Source organism: Oryctolagus cuniculus, chromosome X (assembly GCF_964237555.1).
Source record: "Oryctolagus cuniculus chromosome X, mOryCun1.1, whole genome shotgun sequence".
Classification (NCBI taxonomy): Eukaryota; Metazoa; Chordata; class Mammalia; order Lagomorpha; family Leporidae; genus Oryctolagus; species Oryctolagus cuniculus.
Window position 1 is genome coordinate 85238513 of NC_091453.1, and position 14349 is coordinate 85252861.

Genomic DNA, 14349 nt, shown 5'->3' on the forward strand with positions numbered 1-14349 from the left:
GAGGCTCTTTCAGAGGTGTCTTCCTTTGCACAGCTTATTGGACCCTTAGTTTTATAAACAGACAATGATCTCAACTTCTGTACTTTGAGACTCCCCTTTCTTATCTTATTTTGGATATGAAACTCCCCAGTGGCCTAGGTTTTTCTGACCTAGATGAGTTAACCCTTAACTGCTCTGACCGCTCAGCCCTCCAGCTCTTACTTGGGATGCAATAGTTAAGAGCACTGCTGTGGATCCACATAAAATCCTCGCTCTGCAACTTTACCCCTGCTGTGTTCAAACAGCTTACCAAACCTCAGTTGACTCATCTGGAAAATGTGAATAAGAGATTAACCTCTGGCTGATCCAAAGATTAAATGAAATAATTTATATAGGGCTTTGCATATGGAATTCTTATTGGCCATGGGCAGAACTAATTCCTTTCACTAAAGTTAATCTTCCAGGGCTGGCATTGTGGTGTAGCAAGTAAAGCTGCTACCTGTGTCCCTGGCATCCCATATGGGTGCTGGTTTGAGTCCCGTCTGCTCCACTTCCAATCCAGCTCCCTGATCAAGCACCTGGGAAAGCAGCGGAAGATGGCCCAAGTGCTTGGGCCCCTGCATTTGCGTGGGAGACCCAGATGAAGCTCCTGGCTCCTGGCTTTGGCCTGGCCCAGCCCCAGCCATTGCGGCCATTTGGGGAGTGAACCAGCTAATGGAAGCGCTCTCTCTCTCTCTCTCTTTCAAATAAATAAATCTTTTTAAAAAAGAGAAATTAATCTTTCACTGACATCCGCTCTACACAGCCATCTCAGATTCTAACTGTTGGTACACATGAGTGAGAAGACATAGCTGTAACTCTTGCAATCCTTCACCACCACCCCTTTAAGCAGGTGCCCCTGTTTGGGACAGGCATTTACCAGCATGGTGAAGATGCCACTTGGGATTCCCACATCCCTTATGCAAGCGCCTGCATTCAAGTTGGGCTCCTCTTCTGACTCCAGCTTCCTGCCAACACACATCCTGGGAGGTAGTAGGTGATGACTCAAGTACTTCGGCCCCTGCCACCCACGTGGGAGACCAAGATCAAGTTCTGGGCAAGATTGACTTTATGCATTTGGGGGGTAAACTACTGGAAAGGAGAGAGCTTTCTTTCTCACTTTTTCTGTCTGCATTTCAAATAATTGAATAATTTAAAAATATGTCTTAGTTAAAAGAAGTCTTCTTCTACTTACCTCTTTATTCTCTCTTCCTTACCAATGATTTTTTTCAGATGGGAGCGATGTGTTGCATTTGCCTATCCTAAACTAGGCGATCTAAGCAGAAGTCTATTGCAATTACCCCTAGATTTAGATACTGCTTTAAAAAAAAAGATGGTGATTTTACAACCTTCATAGCAGATTAGAACAACTGCAACAGAACATCCGATGGAAGTTTTTCATCACAAAGTCAGACACCAGGGCTTGAACTAAGTTATGGACAAAACCCTAGGATGACTTGCACTTCTTCCTTGAGCCCAGATTAAAACTCGAGTAGGCATCTTTTCCTTTTTTTTTTTTTTTTTGGCAAGCACCTTTTTCTCCTTTTATTATCAAAACACGCAGTGAATCACTTTGAGGCAAGTCCTACACATATATATTTTCTAGAATTACTGAATCGGGATCGAGCTGACACTTCATCTAGTTAAAGTCCTCGGTAGAACGGGGCGTTTTAATGGCAGAGCCATTGATCTACCCTTTAGCTTTATTGCTTTCAACAGGATTGAGCTGGGAGGAAAAGGCTCACCTCAGAAAATAAATGAAAACGCTCTGGTGTGTTCTCAAACCCCCTCTAAATGAATCACTTTCTTTTTATGTGCCAAATTGCAGAAGGTAGATGATACTCATTCCAAATGCACACAAAAGAATTATTCAAACTCTATCTGGCTATTTTTCAGAGATTCATTTCCCAGGGTTGTCATACCTAATGGAAATCTCTCAAATGAATGGCCGTGCAAACCGCCTGGTCCTTTTGCTCATGGCTGTTTCCTTCACCTGCATGGCGCTTGCTACCCCAGCCTCTAGTCCGCCCGACACCGCGCTGGCACGCCCTTCAAGATTCAGCACAAAGTCACTTTCCCCGAAAAGCCTTTTCCAGCTCTCTCGGCCTTTTCCCTGCACCCCCCCACCCCCCACCCTGCAGCTCGCCACAGAAAGCTCTCATGTCACATATCTGTCTGCTTGACCAAACCAAAAGCTCACAGGGTTTGCACCCTACATTTTACATCTTTTCCATCTCCGTGGCTTTAGCACAGTGCCTGGCACTTGTGTCCAGGGTTTGCCAAATGCATTTATGAACGGACAAGTGAATGCACGGGGCTAACGTCCATCGCTACGTGATGACGTGTCGCTGAAAGACAACGTTGTTAGCAGAAGACATCTTTAAGGAAATCGCGAACCCACTCCCCACAATTGCTCTCCCTTACTCATGTGGCCTCACCTTGCTTCTGCCCAAAATCAGGGCAAGCAGAATGGGTGAGCCTGGAGAATGCGATTTGCAAACCTACAAACAGCCTCGGCAGTTGTTAGAGAAAACTAGTAGTCTCAAAATTTCCAGAGAGCCTGTTTGTAGGATGTCTTTGCTCTTCATGCAAGGAATACAACTGGGGTTTTTGAGAGCTCCCAAACAAGAAAACTCACAGACTCTTCTGCTTCTTGCCTTGCCTGGATCCTGGTTTACAGAAAAGAACCAGGATGCCCTCATGGTGGGAGCTATTTGATGCCAAGCCTCAAGAGAAAGAACAACTTAAAATGGAAGTGGCTCTCAACTTTTTATGGCGATGGCTTTGGGATTCTCTGAGCTCTCAATTTCAGAAAATTGACCTTCTTGTCTAGCTTTATGTCAGGGCTATTGCCGTGCCCTGGGATGAAGAGGCTTAGCCTCTTTAGATTATTTCTGGTCAGAACACCCCAGAGACAGAAGGTAACAGAAAATCATTAGATGATTAATCTCTCACATTTGTTGAACATTTAAAAACCCTATAATCTCCGGTATCTCATTTGATCCTCATAACAAATCTATAAAGAAGACAAGGCAGGAGCTACAAACCCAACTCACAATGGCCAGAGAACAGTGGCCTACTTGCGTGAGGACACTGAGTACAGAGTAAGCCTGGAACCTAGGCCTTCTCACTCCCAGCTTGATGCTTTGGCATTTATACCACGTCATTTAGTTCCCGGGTATATGACTTGTTTTCCAGACTGGAGCGTGACCCTCTCAGGAAAGTGTGCAAGTACTACTTCTCTTGTCTGTCCTTGTACCGCAATGCCTAGCACAGGGCTCAGCAAAATAAAAACATGATGGATTGTGCTAGCCCCTTCTTAGAAATGAACACTTGGGTAACTCTCCCTCTTTCTAATTTTCTATCCAAATTGTTGTATTCTAGAAAGATTATAAAATCTCTATCATTTAAAAAAGGCAGTATCAAAATCTCATCATAGTTGCAATAGATTTCTGGTCAAATAGCCTAGTTTAAGATAGGCAAATGCAACACATTGTTCCTGTCTGAGCAAACATTTGGTAAGGAAAAGAGAATACAGAGCCAGATAGTGGAGAAGTGCATAGGAATATCAGCTGGCACCACCTAGGCAGCACAAGGCAGCTCTGGACAGTTCTTATGGGTATGCACCTTGCCTCAGATTGCTGATTTTCTAATAGACTCAATTAGTAAGTCACTGGTTTTATCTAGTCCTCCTTTTTACTTATTTATTTACTTGAAAGAGAAGAGGAAGAGGAGGAGGATGAGGAGGAGGAGGAGGGGAGAGAGAGAGAGAGAGAAAGTCTTCCATCTTTCACTCACTGGTTTTCTCCCCAAATGGCCATAACAGGCAGGGCTGGGCCAGGCCGAAGCCAGGAGCCAGTAGCTTCTTCCAGGTCTCCTATGCAGGTGCAGGGGCAAACACTTGGGCCATCCTCTACTGCTTTCTCAGATGCATCAGTAGGAAGATGGATCAGAAGTGGAGCAGCCAGGATTCGAACCGGTGCCCATATGGGATGCCAGCCTTGCAGGCGGCAGCTTTACCTGCTTGCTATGCCATAACACTGGCCCCTCTTGTCCTCTTTTCCTGTTATGTATGTACCAGGAGTCTTCAAATAGTTCGTGTAATATATATTTAAAAAAACTATGCATGATTTAAAATTGTTTATGCCAAAATAAACTTATCTTTTAATTCCATTTTCCTATGAACTTTTTGAAGTACACTCATTCACAACTTGAGAGGAATCAGGGAGGAGATCAGCTCCATTGAGTTTACCCAGATGTGGGAAAACACTTAGCACAACTGATTACTCGATAAAGGTTGAGAGTCCTTTCATTCCTCTCTTTAGAACTTCCCACCCTCAGGGCCTGCAGAGAGGAAATTAGCACACATTGTCCTCTCAAAGGTTGAAAGGAACCTTACAAATTGTCAAAATTGAGAGCTTCCCTGGGGGCAGCAACTATGAGCTTACATCACTAAAACGTTATCACTCAATAAATACTGAATAAGTGAACCATTCCAAATTCATCCTAAGAGCAAATATGATTTTCCCAGTGTGGTACCGTGAATATTTGTGTATGCTCAACTTACTGTACTTCTTTTTCCAAAGATCACTATCATTTTAGAGAGAACCTGCTGCTTTCATTCTAAAGGATGATGTAATAGCCGGGAGGGCATGCTTAGGAGAGGCGATAAGCTGGCAGGTGTCTCCCTAAATAGGTCTGGCTCTAACTGGAAGTTCCCTCTGAAAGAGCTGCGGCTGCTGGTTTAGTGGGTCTGTGGAGTGTCCTATCTACTTGCGTTGCATCCCTCAGAGACGGGGATCTGGTCCTCCACTGCTGACTTTTGGTGGCCCTTTGTGGCTTTGACAACTGTCCCTACATGTTTTATGAATGCTCTAGGGGGGGTGGGCTGGTGGTGTGGAAGGAGCAAGGAGGATGTTACCCCTTGAGACGCTATTGACATCATGACCCGGTCCCTGGCTCATTCAGTGCCCTAAGTTGCTCCAAGAAGAGAAAAGGCAGGAACAAGTGTCCATACCTAGCACACTGACGTTGACAATGCCTTGATTTCTGCCGGCGAAGTCTGGGGGGTTGTTAACATCGCAGATGTAAATTCCACTGTCTGCTGGCTGCATGTTCAGGATGGTGATAGAGGCATTACTTGGGTTGTTGGTCCCTATAATTCGGTCTTTAAATCGCCCGATGGCTGCAGCTTGTCCGCCTTCAGAATAGTAAATCTAGGACAGAAAAATAACCGAAATGAGGACTGGAGGGTGTCTGGGACTAGGATACGCTGCCTGGAAGCTCCTTCTGTTTGTTATCTTTCGTAAGCAGCAGTATCTTTCTCCCAAGAGAAATAGGTGTCTCCCCCGGGCCCCCCCCCCCCCGACCCCGTGGCCAAGGCTTCTCAGCTCCGTGGGGTGCTTAATTTTTCTCCCAGCTGCTAACAGCAGAGCAGCTCCATGATGTCATCAAGGCACTGATAAGCCTATCTTACAGCGGAAAAGACAGCTGGAGCTGACAGAATTCAACTTCTAAGCTCAGGCTGGGAAACCAAGAAACTCACTTGATAAGTCTGCCTGGAGGAAGCTCTACGTAAGACACAGCTGTCTGCTGAGAAACCGAAACTGTCCATTTTTAAACCACTGTATCCACACTTTCACATTTGAACCTACCTTTCCCAATGGGACGTATCTGGTTGCCCTAAAAAGTCAAATGTTCCTACTCCTCTTATGCTCCCATACCCCTCTGGATAAGCAACCTTGAGTTTGTTCTGCTGGCTAGAAGCGTAAACTTTCAGAGCACAAAGGCCCTGATCAATCACCTGCTATCATCGTGTCCTAGTGATGTTGTGAGCTAGGAAAGGGGCAAAGAATTGCTTAGTCAGTGGTAGCGAACCCAGAGAGATTAAAGGACTCATTGGCAGCTGCCAGGATTCGCTTGTTATTCATATAACTTACTAGGTTGAGAAGACCTGGAGTACAGTCCCGTCTCCATTCAGGAACGTGACCCTCATTAATGACAAGCACGAGGAGAGTACCATCTGGTGAAAACAGGCCTGGCCTAAGAGCCAGAGAGCCTGGGTTTCAGCCACAGCTCAGCCTCTGTGACATAGTCAGCCGAGGTGGCCTCTAGCTTTGCCTCCAAGGCAACCTGCTTTGTGATAAGAAGCGTAGTTATTTAATCTCTCCAACCTTTAGTTTCCACATCTGAGCAATGTTTCCTCAAGTATGATATGTATTCCCAAAGTATAGTTACTGAAGTTGATTTTAGGTGATACAGAAATGAACACGCAGATATTTTAAAGAGTATTAGAAAAAGACGTACCTAGCGCATCAGAGCTGGGGCTTCCTGGATATTGCTGCCTAGGGTGAGACTAAGGCAGATTTTTTTTTTAATATTTGAAGAAAGCAAGTCAATACAGGAAACAACACTATATGATTCACAGTGTTAATAATACAGAATATGACAAAAATCGTGAAGATGGCCCCTGAATGGCTGAAGCTTGGGAATGATTGTGTTAGGTAATCACGCGGTCTCTCCATAATACACACTGGGCACACCCTCTGCTAGTTTCCTGTGAATGTGCATAATTTGAGTGATGGTTACTTGTCAATAGGTTGGTATTGCCCTAGTCCACTAATATTAATCATTAATATTTTCATCAAATCTACTAGAAAGATCTCACAAATCATTTAATGTACTCCTCTGATTTTACAACAAATAAACAAACAAAAAAGCTAAAGCACAGACAGGTACAAAGGAGGAGGAGACGACACACAAAAGCAGCAGTTGCGGCCGCAACCTCATTCTAATTCCCTGTCCAGTGCTGTCTCTTCCACTAAGCCAAATAAAGAGGGAAGGCATTCAGGAAACCAAAAATATTATCTACTGAATTCAAATGTATCTGCATCTAAGCAAAAATTCAATACATTTTTAAACTCAAGTATAAAGGTAGATTTTGAGAGAAAGTTGTTAAAAAAACATGTTTGGGAGAGGAACTTGTTTCTCTCATCTCTTGTTTTTCTAACATAAATATGTTTTCTTGGGAATGTCATTGTGGCATAGCAGGTAAAGCTGCCGCCTGTGATGCTGGCATTCCATATTGGCACAGGTTTGAGTCCCAGTGCTCCACTTTAATCCAGCTCCCTGCTAATGTGCCTGGGAAAGCAGCAGAAGATGGCCCAAGTGCTTGGGCCCCTGCTACCCACGTAGGAGACTCAGATGAACCTCCTAGATCCTGACTTTGGTCTGACCCAGCACTGGCTGCTGCAGCCATCTGGGGAGTGAGCCAGCAGATGGAAGATCTCTCTCTCTCTCTCTCTCTCTCTCTCTCTCTCTCTCTCTCTCTCCCCCTTTCTCTCTGTCACTCTTTCAAAATACATAAATCTTAAGTTCTCTTTCCTGTTCTAAACGCAATCATTTATAACCCATTCATACCCATTTAAAACACAAATTTTTGTCTCCAAATGGTCTTCTTTTGGCTTTTAAACCAGAACACCATTTTATAAGTGGGACAGGAGGAGGTTCACCTCACCAAAGGTTTATCACCTTCATTTGACTTCGTATCCATGCTGTCCTGCTTATTTTCACTATCCAGCACATAGCTTGTTGAATTTTGAATTGACAATTGGATGTCCTGTTGGTCGCTGGGCATCAAGAAAGCCCCCCTTTTTTTTTGACTGGCAGAGCTAGACATTGAGAGAGAGAGAGAGAGAGAGAGAGAGAGAAAGGTCTTCCTTTCCATTGGTTCATCCCCCAATGGCCAGATCCGAAGCCAGGAGCCAGGTGCTTCCTCCTAGTCTCCCATGCGGGTGCAGGGCCCAAGCACTTGGGCCATCCTCCACTGCACTCCCGGGCCACAGCAGAGAGCTGGCCTGGAAGAGGAGCAACCGGGACAGAATCCGGTGCCCCAACCGGGACTAGAACCTGGGGTGCCAGTGCCGCAGGCAGAGGATTAGCCAAGTGAGCTGCGGCGCTGGCCAAGAAAGCCGTTTACAGACTGATCATCTGCCCAAGAAGACTGGGGATGAGTCAGCCCAGTTTTATCCTGGTGCCTGATCAACCTCCAGTGAGAGACAACACGAGGCCCACAGATAGTCCCAGAGGATCCAAGAGGAAAGCCCTTGGTGCTGCAGAGATTGGGGGCCAAGAAAGGAGGCTTTAGGCCAGGACTTGGATGTGAGAAATAAAACCCCATTAAAGTCCTGTAAAAGGGCCAGTGCTGTGGTGTAGCGTGTTAACGCCCTGGCCTGAAGCGCAGCAACCCATATGGACGCCAGTTCGAGTCCCGGCTGTGGGGAGCAACTGGGAGCAACTCGGACTAGACTAAGTTACTGGAATTAAGACTTATTCTATGCATCTGCTTTCCCACAATATGGCGCTGAGAAGGGAGTAACAACTTCTACGCAGCTGCCTCTCGCCAATTTGATTGACTGAGCTGCAGGAGCTGATCTTGCTCCTGATTGGAGGAGAGCAGCGTACTCGGCGTGTGGGTAGCAGAGTTGGGATTGGTGGAAGAGGCCTATAAAGGAGGAGAGAGACAACATGCACCAGGAACATCTAAGAGGAACATCTATCTGAAGGAACATCTGAGCAGCCCCCGAGAGAGCCGGCCGGCGGTGTGCCGCTCCCCTGCGGAAGTGGGGAAGGTGGCAGGGGGAACCGCCCTTCCACGGAGGTGGAAGGGACAGTAGCCAACCCGGGAAGAACCAGCAGCAAACCCGGGGAGGGCCGAGCAGACAAAAGAACAGCGCAGGGTCCTGTGTCGTTCCTCCGCGAAGAGGGGGAGCGACATAATGGGGCCGTGACTCGGATATGAAGCCTAGGCAGGGTTTAGTGTCGTTCCTCCATGAAGAGGGGGAGCGACACCGGCTGCTCCACTTCCTATCCCGCTCTCTGTTATGGCCTGGGAAAGCAGTAGAAGATGGCCCAGGCCCTTGGGCTCCTGCATCCACATAGAAGACCCGGAAAAAGTTCCTGGGGTTGTGGCCAATTGAGGAGTGAACCAGCAAATGGAGGACCTCTCTCTCTCTCTCTCTCTGCCTCTCCTCTCTGTATAACTCTGACTTTCAAATAAAATAAATAAATCTTTAAAAAAAAGTTCCGTACGTGGGCAGGAAATCAAGGTGAAATGAGTAAATAAGCACGGAGACACAGGACCTGTAACTTACCTGGGACTGAATAAAGGCGGCTCTCAGGAATGAGGATAGGAACGGGGTCGGGGGAGGTAAGGCGGACTAACAAGGGAGATGGAAAAGGGAAAGACTTTGGCTTCAGGGTGCTAGGTGGGAAGCAAAGTCCCCAGGGTGAGACAGTGGCCAGACACATAGATGGAGGGGCTTTTTGTTAGGGGAAGTCCACGTTGTCACACTATCCTTGCAAAGGAAAAAAGAAAGAAAGGTTTTTCCTGGTCTTGCTTATCTAATCACACAGGAAGGACTACAACTTGGTTCCATTTTCCACAAAAGAATAACTCTTTGAAAACTCACAGCTGAATAATGGCCAGAGCCTGGCCCGTGATCCTGTATAGTTTGCACACTTTTCAAAGAAAGAATATTGCCGGTACAGAGATCAAAGCCATCGAGGTCCAGGAGAGCCATGGATGTTCAACTAGCCACATACTCGGCAGGAATGGGGTGGGGTGAGTCCTACTTGAAGAAAATCCAGGGGCTGGCGCTGTGGCGTACTGGGTAAAGCTGCTGCCTGCATGCCGGCATCCCATATGGGCACGGGTTCAAGTCCCAGCTGCTCCACTTCCGATCCAGCTCTCTGCTATGGCCTAGGAAAGCAGTAGAAGATGGCCCAAGTCCTTGGGCCCTTGCACCCGCGTGGGAGACCGGAGGAAGCTCCTGGCTCCTGGCTTCAGATCAGCACAGATCCAGCTGTTGCGGCCAACTGGGGAGTGAACCAGTGGATGGAAGACCTCTCTCTCTCTCTCACTCTCTCTCTCTTTCTGCCTCTCCTTCTCTCTCTGTGTAACTCTGACTTTCAAATAAATAAATAAATCTTTAAAAAAAATCCATCTACATGTTCCTTTTCCTAAGTGGTGCTTGTTTATTGTTTTCCCACTTGCCCTTTGTATCTGTGTCCATGGCAGACTGCCCTCCCTTCTTCCAAGGTACTCTGTGCCTCCCCCACTTGGCGATGCCGGACGCCGAGGTGTGCAGTCACAGCAGGATGTTAGTTATCAGATCCTCTTCCAGATTGCCTCGTTCATGGTTTCTAAGGCTAAGGAGGCTTCAGGAGCCAGTTACATGTTGGAACCAAGGGGAGGGGAGGGGCTGGCAGCTAGTGGTAAAATTAGAGGGGACAGTGGGGACTGTGGTGAGCTACAGAGCCAGTGCCAACAAGGCATTCAAACTGTGGGAACAATCAAAATACCTGATGGCTAACTGAAATACGAAGGGTCTCCCAAAAGTTCATGGAAAGTGTGAATTGTGAAAAAAAGAAAAACTGTGCATGGACTTGAAGCATCTTTGCACCAGAATGATCTGTTCATTTCACTTTCCCACAGACCTTTTAGAATCTAGCACCTTCATATAGCCAATGGCCAAAGCTGGCCCAGGGGGCTGTCGCCTGTGATCCCTTCTGCTAGAGAGAAGGGCACTGAGTTCCCAGTAGAGGAAGGGATTTTCCCAAGGTCACATAATTTACAGTCAGGCCTGGAATCCAGACCTCTTGATCCATATGGACTACATTAAGATAAGTTACTCGTAGCCCTGTCTGAAGCGAGGCAGGCAATTCTTATGAAATGTTCCCCATTTGGGGCGGTTCCAGTCTGACCCTTGCTCTTGCCAATTGCTATTCTCCATTGGCCTGGTGTTTCTCAGGCCAAGAGGGCCTTGCCACGTGGTGCTGTCCACATTGGCCAGCTGCCTCGCAGGCCCCTGATTCTATACAAAGCAGCCTTTCCCCTCCTACTGTGCCAAGAGACTAGTCACTTGAGGCCTTGCAGCTGGGAGCCAGATTGGTCCTTAAAGATTGTCTCCTCAGCTTTATGACATTGCTCTCCATCTAGGGGCTTGGCATAGACACAAGGAGCGTAGGAAGAATGCTGTCTGCTTTCTATTGGAGTCTGAGTTGGTGTTGCTAAATGCTTTGAGCTTCCAGAAATGCTTTTACTGCATCTGGGGATGCAGAGGGCATGGAAGTCCACAGCGAACCACCCATCCTTTCCCTTCCAGCTTCGCTTTCTTGCACCATTCATAAAGGGGCAAGTCATGGCAGGGGGTGCAGTAGTGATGGGGGGTGATAAGGGTCTCAAGCCAAGCATTTTCTCTGGACTGCACTTTGGGGGGCTGGGATTGCACACGGAAGGGATACAATACCAGCAGAAAACTTCTTTTGTCCCCTCCAAACCACTTTCTTGCCAGCTTGCCATTTGCTTGAAATATCTGCCCATTTGAATCACTGCTTTTAGGTAAAGGCATGACAGATCCTTGCTTAAACGCACTTTTTTGGAAGAGAACAAGCTATCACCAATTCTTAACACTTTAACATTAGATCAACTTATAGAAGATATGAGGGAATGGGACACAGAACAGATAAACTTGGATAAAGAGGAGGAATGATCCCATGCAGTGTTGCTCAATGAGGGTGACACTGACATTTTGGGTAGATGATCCTTTGTTGTGTGTGTCTGTCCTATATATTGTAGAACATTTAGCATCTCTAGGCACCACCTAAGAAATGCCTGTCATGACTCCCACTCAAAACAATAAAACCAACACCTCTTCCATTCTCAAATGACCCCAAGGAGATGGAACACTCCAGAAAGCATTTAATACAACGCTACCTGTAAAGAGCATCCAGGTTGGGCAATCTGAAAAGCCAGAGTACATGAAAACACCAGCTCCTGGGAGACAAGGTGTCCAAATTATGTGTGTATTGGTAAGGACATGAGAATGGCCAAAGGTTTCTCCTGCTAGAATATTGGGGAATAGTAAGGATCATGTGAGAGACCCCTGTAAAGTAGGGTAAATAGGTATTCTGTTCATGGGTAGTGAGGTCTCTGTAGTTTTACCAGTAACAGGCTGAGGGGAAGAGGAGGCCATCTGTGTGGCCATAGAGTCACCATACCACTCCAAATGTCCATACTAGCCTGCCTGTGCCCAGCCGAGACTCCCTGCTGCGGGACTGAGGCTGAATCCTTCCATATTTGCTGAGGAAGGGATTCTCTGAGAGGAAGACTATGTTGATGAATATCCTGGCCCTCTTTCCAGGAGACTTGTAGGATACTCCTGCAATCATTACTCACCAAAGGAACCCTCTGGGAGGGGATGGTCAGTAAGAGATCACACCTGCCCTGGGTGTTAAGAAATGTCAGGTGATATAGGTAGGCACATAGGATAAATTCGACTAGATTTGTGAGCTGGAAGACCACACCCTCAACCATGCCCCTGTGTGATTGCATGCCCCTACCTGATCCCACCTGTACACACACCTGCCAATCAGGCTATGTAGCCACTCCCCTTTGGAAGTGGTAAGGCCTGGAGCACGGTGGGCCCCTCCATTTTGTTGCCCCTTTGTTGTCCTTGCTGCCCGTGCCTTCAGGGCCCGTGGCCTTCGGGCACCTGCTCCCTGCCTTCCTGCCTGCATGCTTGCTGCACATGGCTGGCTCCTGGCCTGCTTAGCCTCTAGAGTTTTCTTTCTCCCCTAAATAAAGCCCTCACTCTCCTACTCATTTCTTACACTGAATAAAATCCTTAAAACTTACCATGTGGTCTGGTCTATTTGAGCCAGTATTCAGAATTCTTTTCTGAATACATGGCAAGAACCCACGAGCTTATTGATATTGAGAAAATATTAATAAGCAAGATGGTATCACAGGCCTCAAGATCAAGGGCTTTTTTTAGCACAGGATTTGAGGGAGGATGGGAGGCCGGGCATATGGCAAGAGCTATCCACTGCCCTGATTAGGGCAGCTGTAGGGCTCTGAGTCTTTCGGAGAGGAGGCAGAAAAGAGTTCCAGACATGGACGTGAGAAGGTAAACCCAAGACTGCCCAGGCCTTGTCACAGGGTTGTGCTGATCTACATCATTACCAAACTGAGACCCTCCCGCCCCACTCCGAAACCTGCTGCACGTGCCCTGGAGACTGGAAGCAGTGAAAAGGTCCAGTAGTGCATCAATAGGTTTTCTTACCTGAGAAGTCCAGCTACATCTTCCCCGAGCGTCTCTTGCATGCGCCATTTTTAGACACTGACTGACTGCCTTTTCCTCCATACCCTCAGTATTGAGGCACGGGCTGTGCTGTGTTTGAGCAGAAATGGGTGGATCTGAGAGCCGAATGCTACATGGTATACTGCCACATCAACCCAGGAGTTGAATCGAATAGCCCCGTGGTCAGTCTGGCCATATTTTACCCCCCATAAGTCACAGAATTGTCTAATAGTACAGCAGACTCTTTTTAACACCTCCCCCTCCGCCAAGTGTTCCAGCAGCAATCCTTGGATTAACATACAATGTGATCCAGTGACTTTCAAATGCATGGAAGTGCTCAAATCTCATGTTGAAGAGTACCATCTCAACACCCAATGTCTTCAACCTCTTGGTTGAGCCAGCTGTCTGTTCAGGGATGAGGAGCAGAGAAGGGTCTGGGCCCTCCCATGAGCTACAGGGACCCAGTAGGGAGTGGAACTGGAAGACATTCTTGCCTCTGATGTCTCTGAAGAGCACTCTCCCCTTGCTGTTCAGTCTTGCCAAGTGTATCTTGTTGGGCTAGGTTCCCTAGTGCCAATGGCCTATGGATTTTACAAAACCACCATTTCCAGAGTGATGCTGCTGATAATCATAGCTCACATTCACTGAAAGCTTATTGTGTTGAAGGCTTCCTGGTGCCTCACACACATCTCATTTCATCTTCACATTACACTTTTGAGGTAGACCAGTAGTTCCACTGCACATAGAAAAACTGAACCTCTGAAAGATCAGATGACTTCTGTAAGGTCATCCAGCCAGTAAGTCAGTGGTAGAGCAAGAGTAGAACTCACATCCATCAGATTTCCACTGGGGTTCAAAACCACTCGTCTGACAAAGCAGAGAGAAGTACATGCCTGCGGAGTCTGGCAGAGCAGGCAGGGACACTAGTTCTCCAAACAGTAGAGACCTGAGGATGATTGTAATGGAGATCTAGCTATGGTGAGCTGAGGCAGCACAGGGAAACAGAAGGAAGAGAAGGTTTGCCCCTTGGGGATGCTTTTGATTGCCCTCAAGCCAAGAGCTGGCCCTACTCTGCCATGACTGCTATATGGCTAACTCATAGGCGTAGCCCAGGTCTCCTGAAGTTTTAAGGTCAGGGAACATGTTCTCGATCCAGCAGTTCCATACAGAGGATATCCTTTGATTGGAA

General features: G+C 47.0%; 1 protein-coding gene across 1 annotated transcript in view; it reads right to left on the reverse strand.

Moving 5' to 3' along the window:
* Positions 1–14349, reverse strand: part of VSIG1 (V-set and immunoglobulin domain containing 1) — a 37435-nt gene that overhangs the window by 7980 nt on the left and 15106 nt on the right. Inside the window, exon 3 of the mRNA XM_008272858.4 lies at positions 5036–5234. Coding sequence (XP_008271080.3) covers positions 5036–5234 — 199 coding nt within the window. The remainder of the gene's footprint in view (positions 1–5035; positions 5235–14349) is intronic.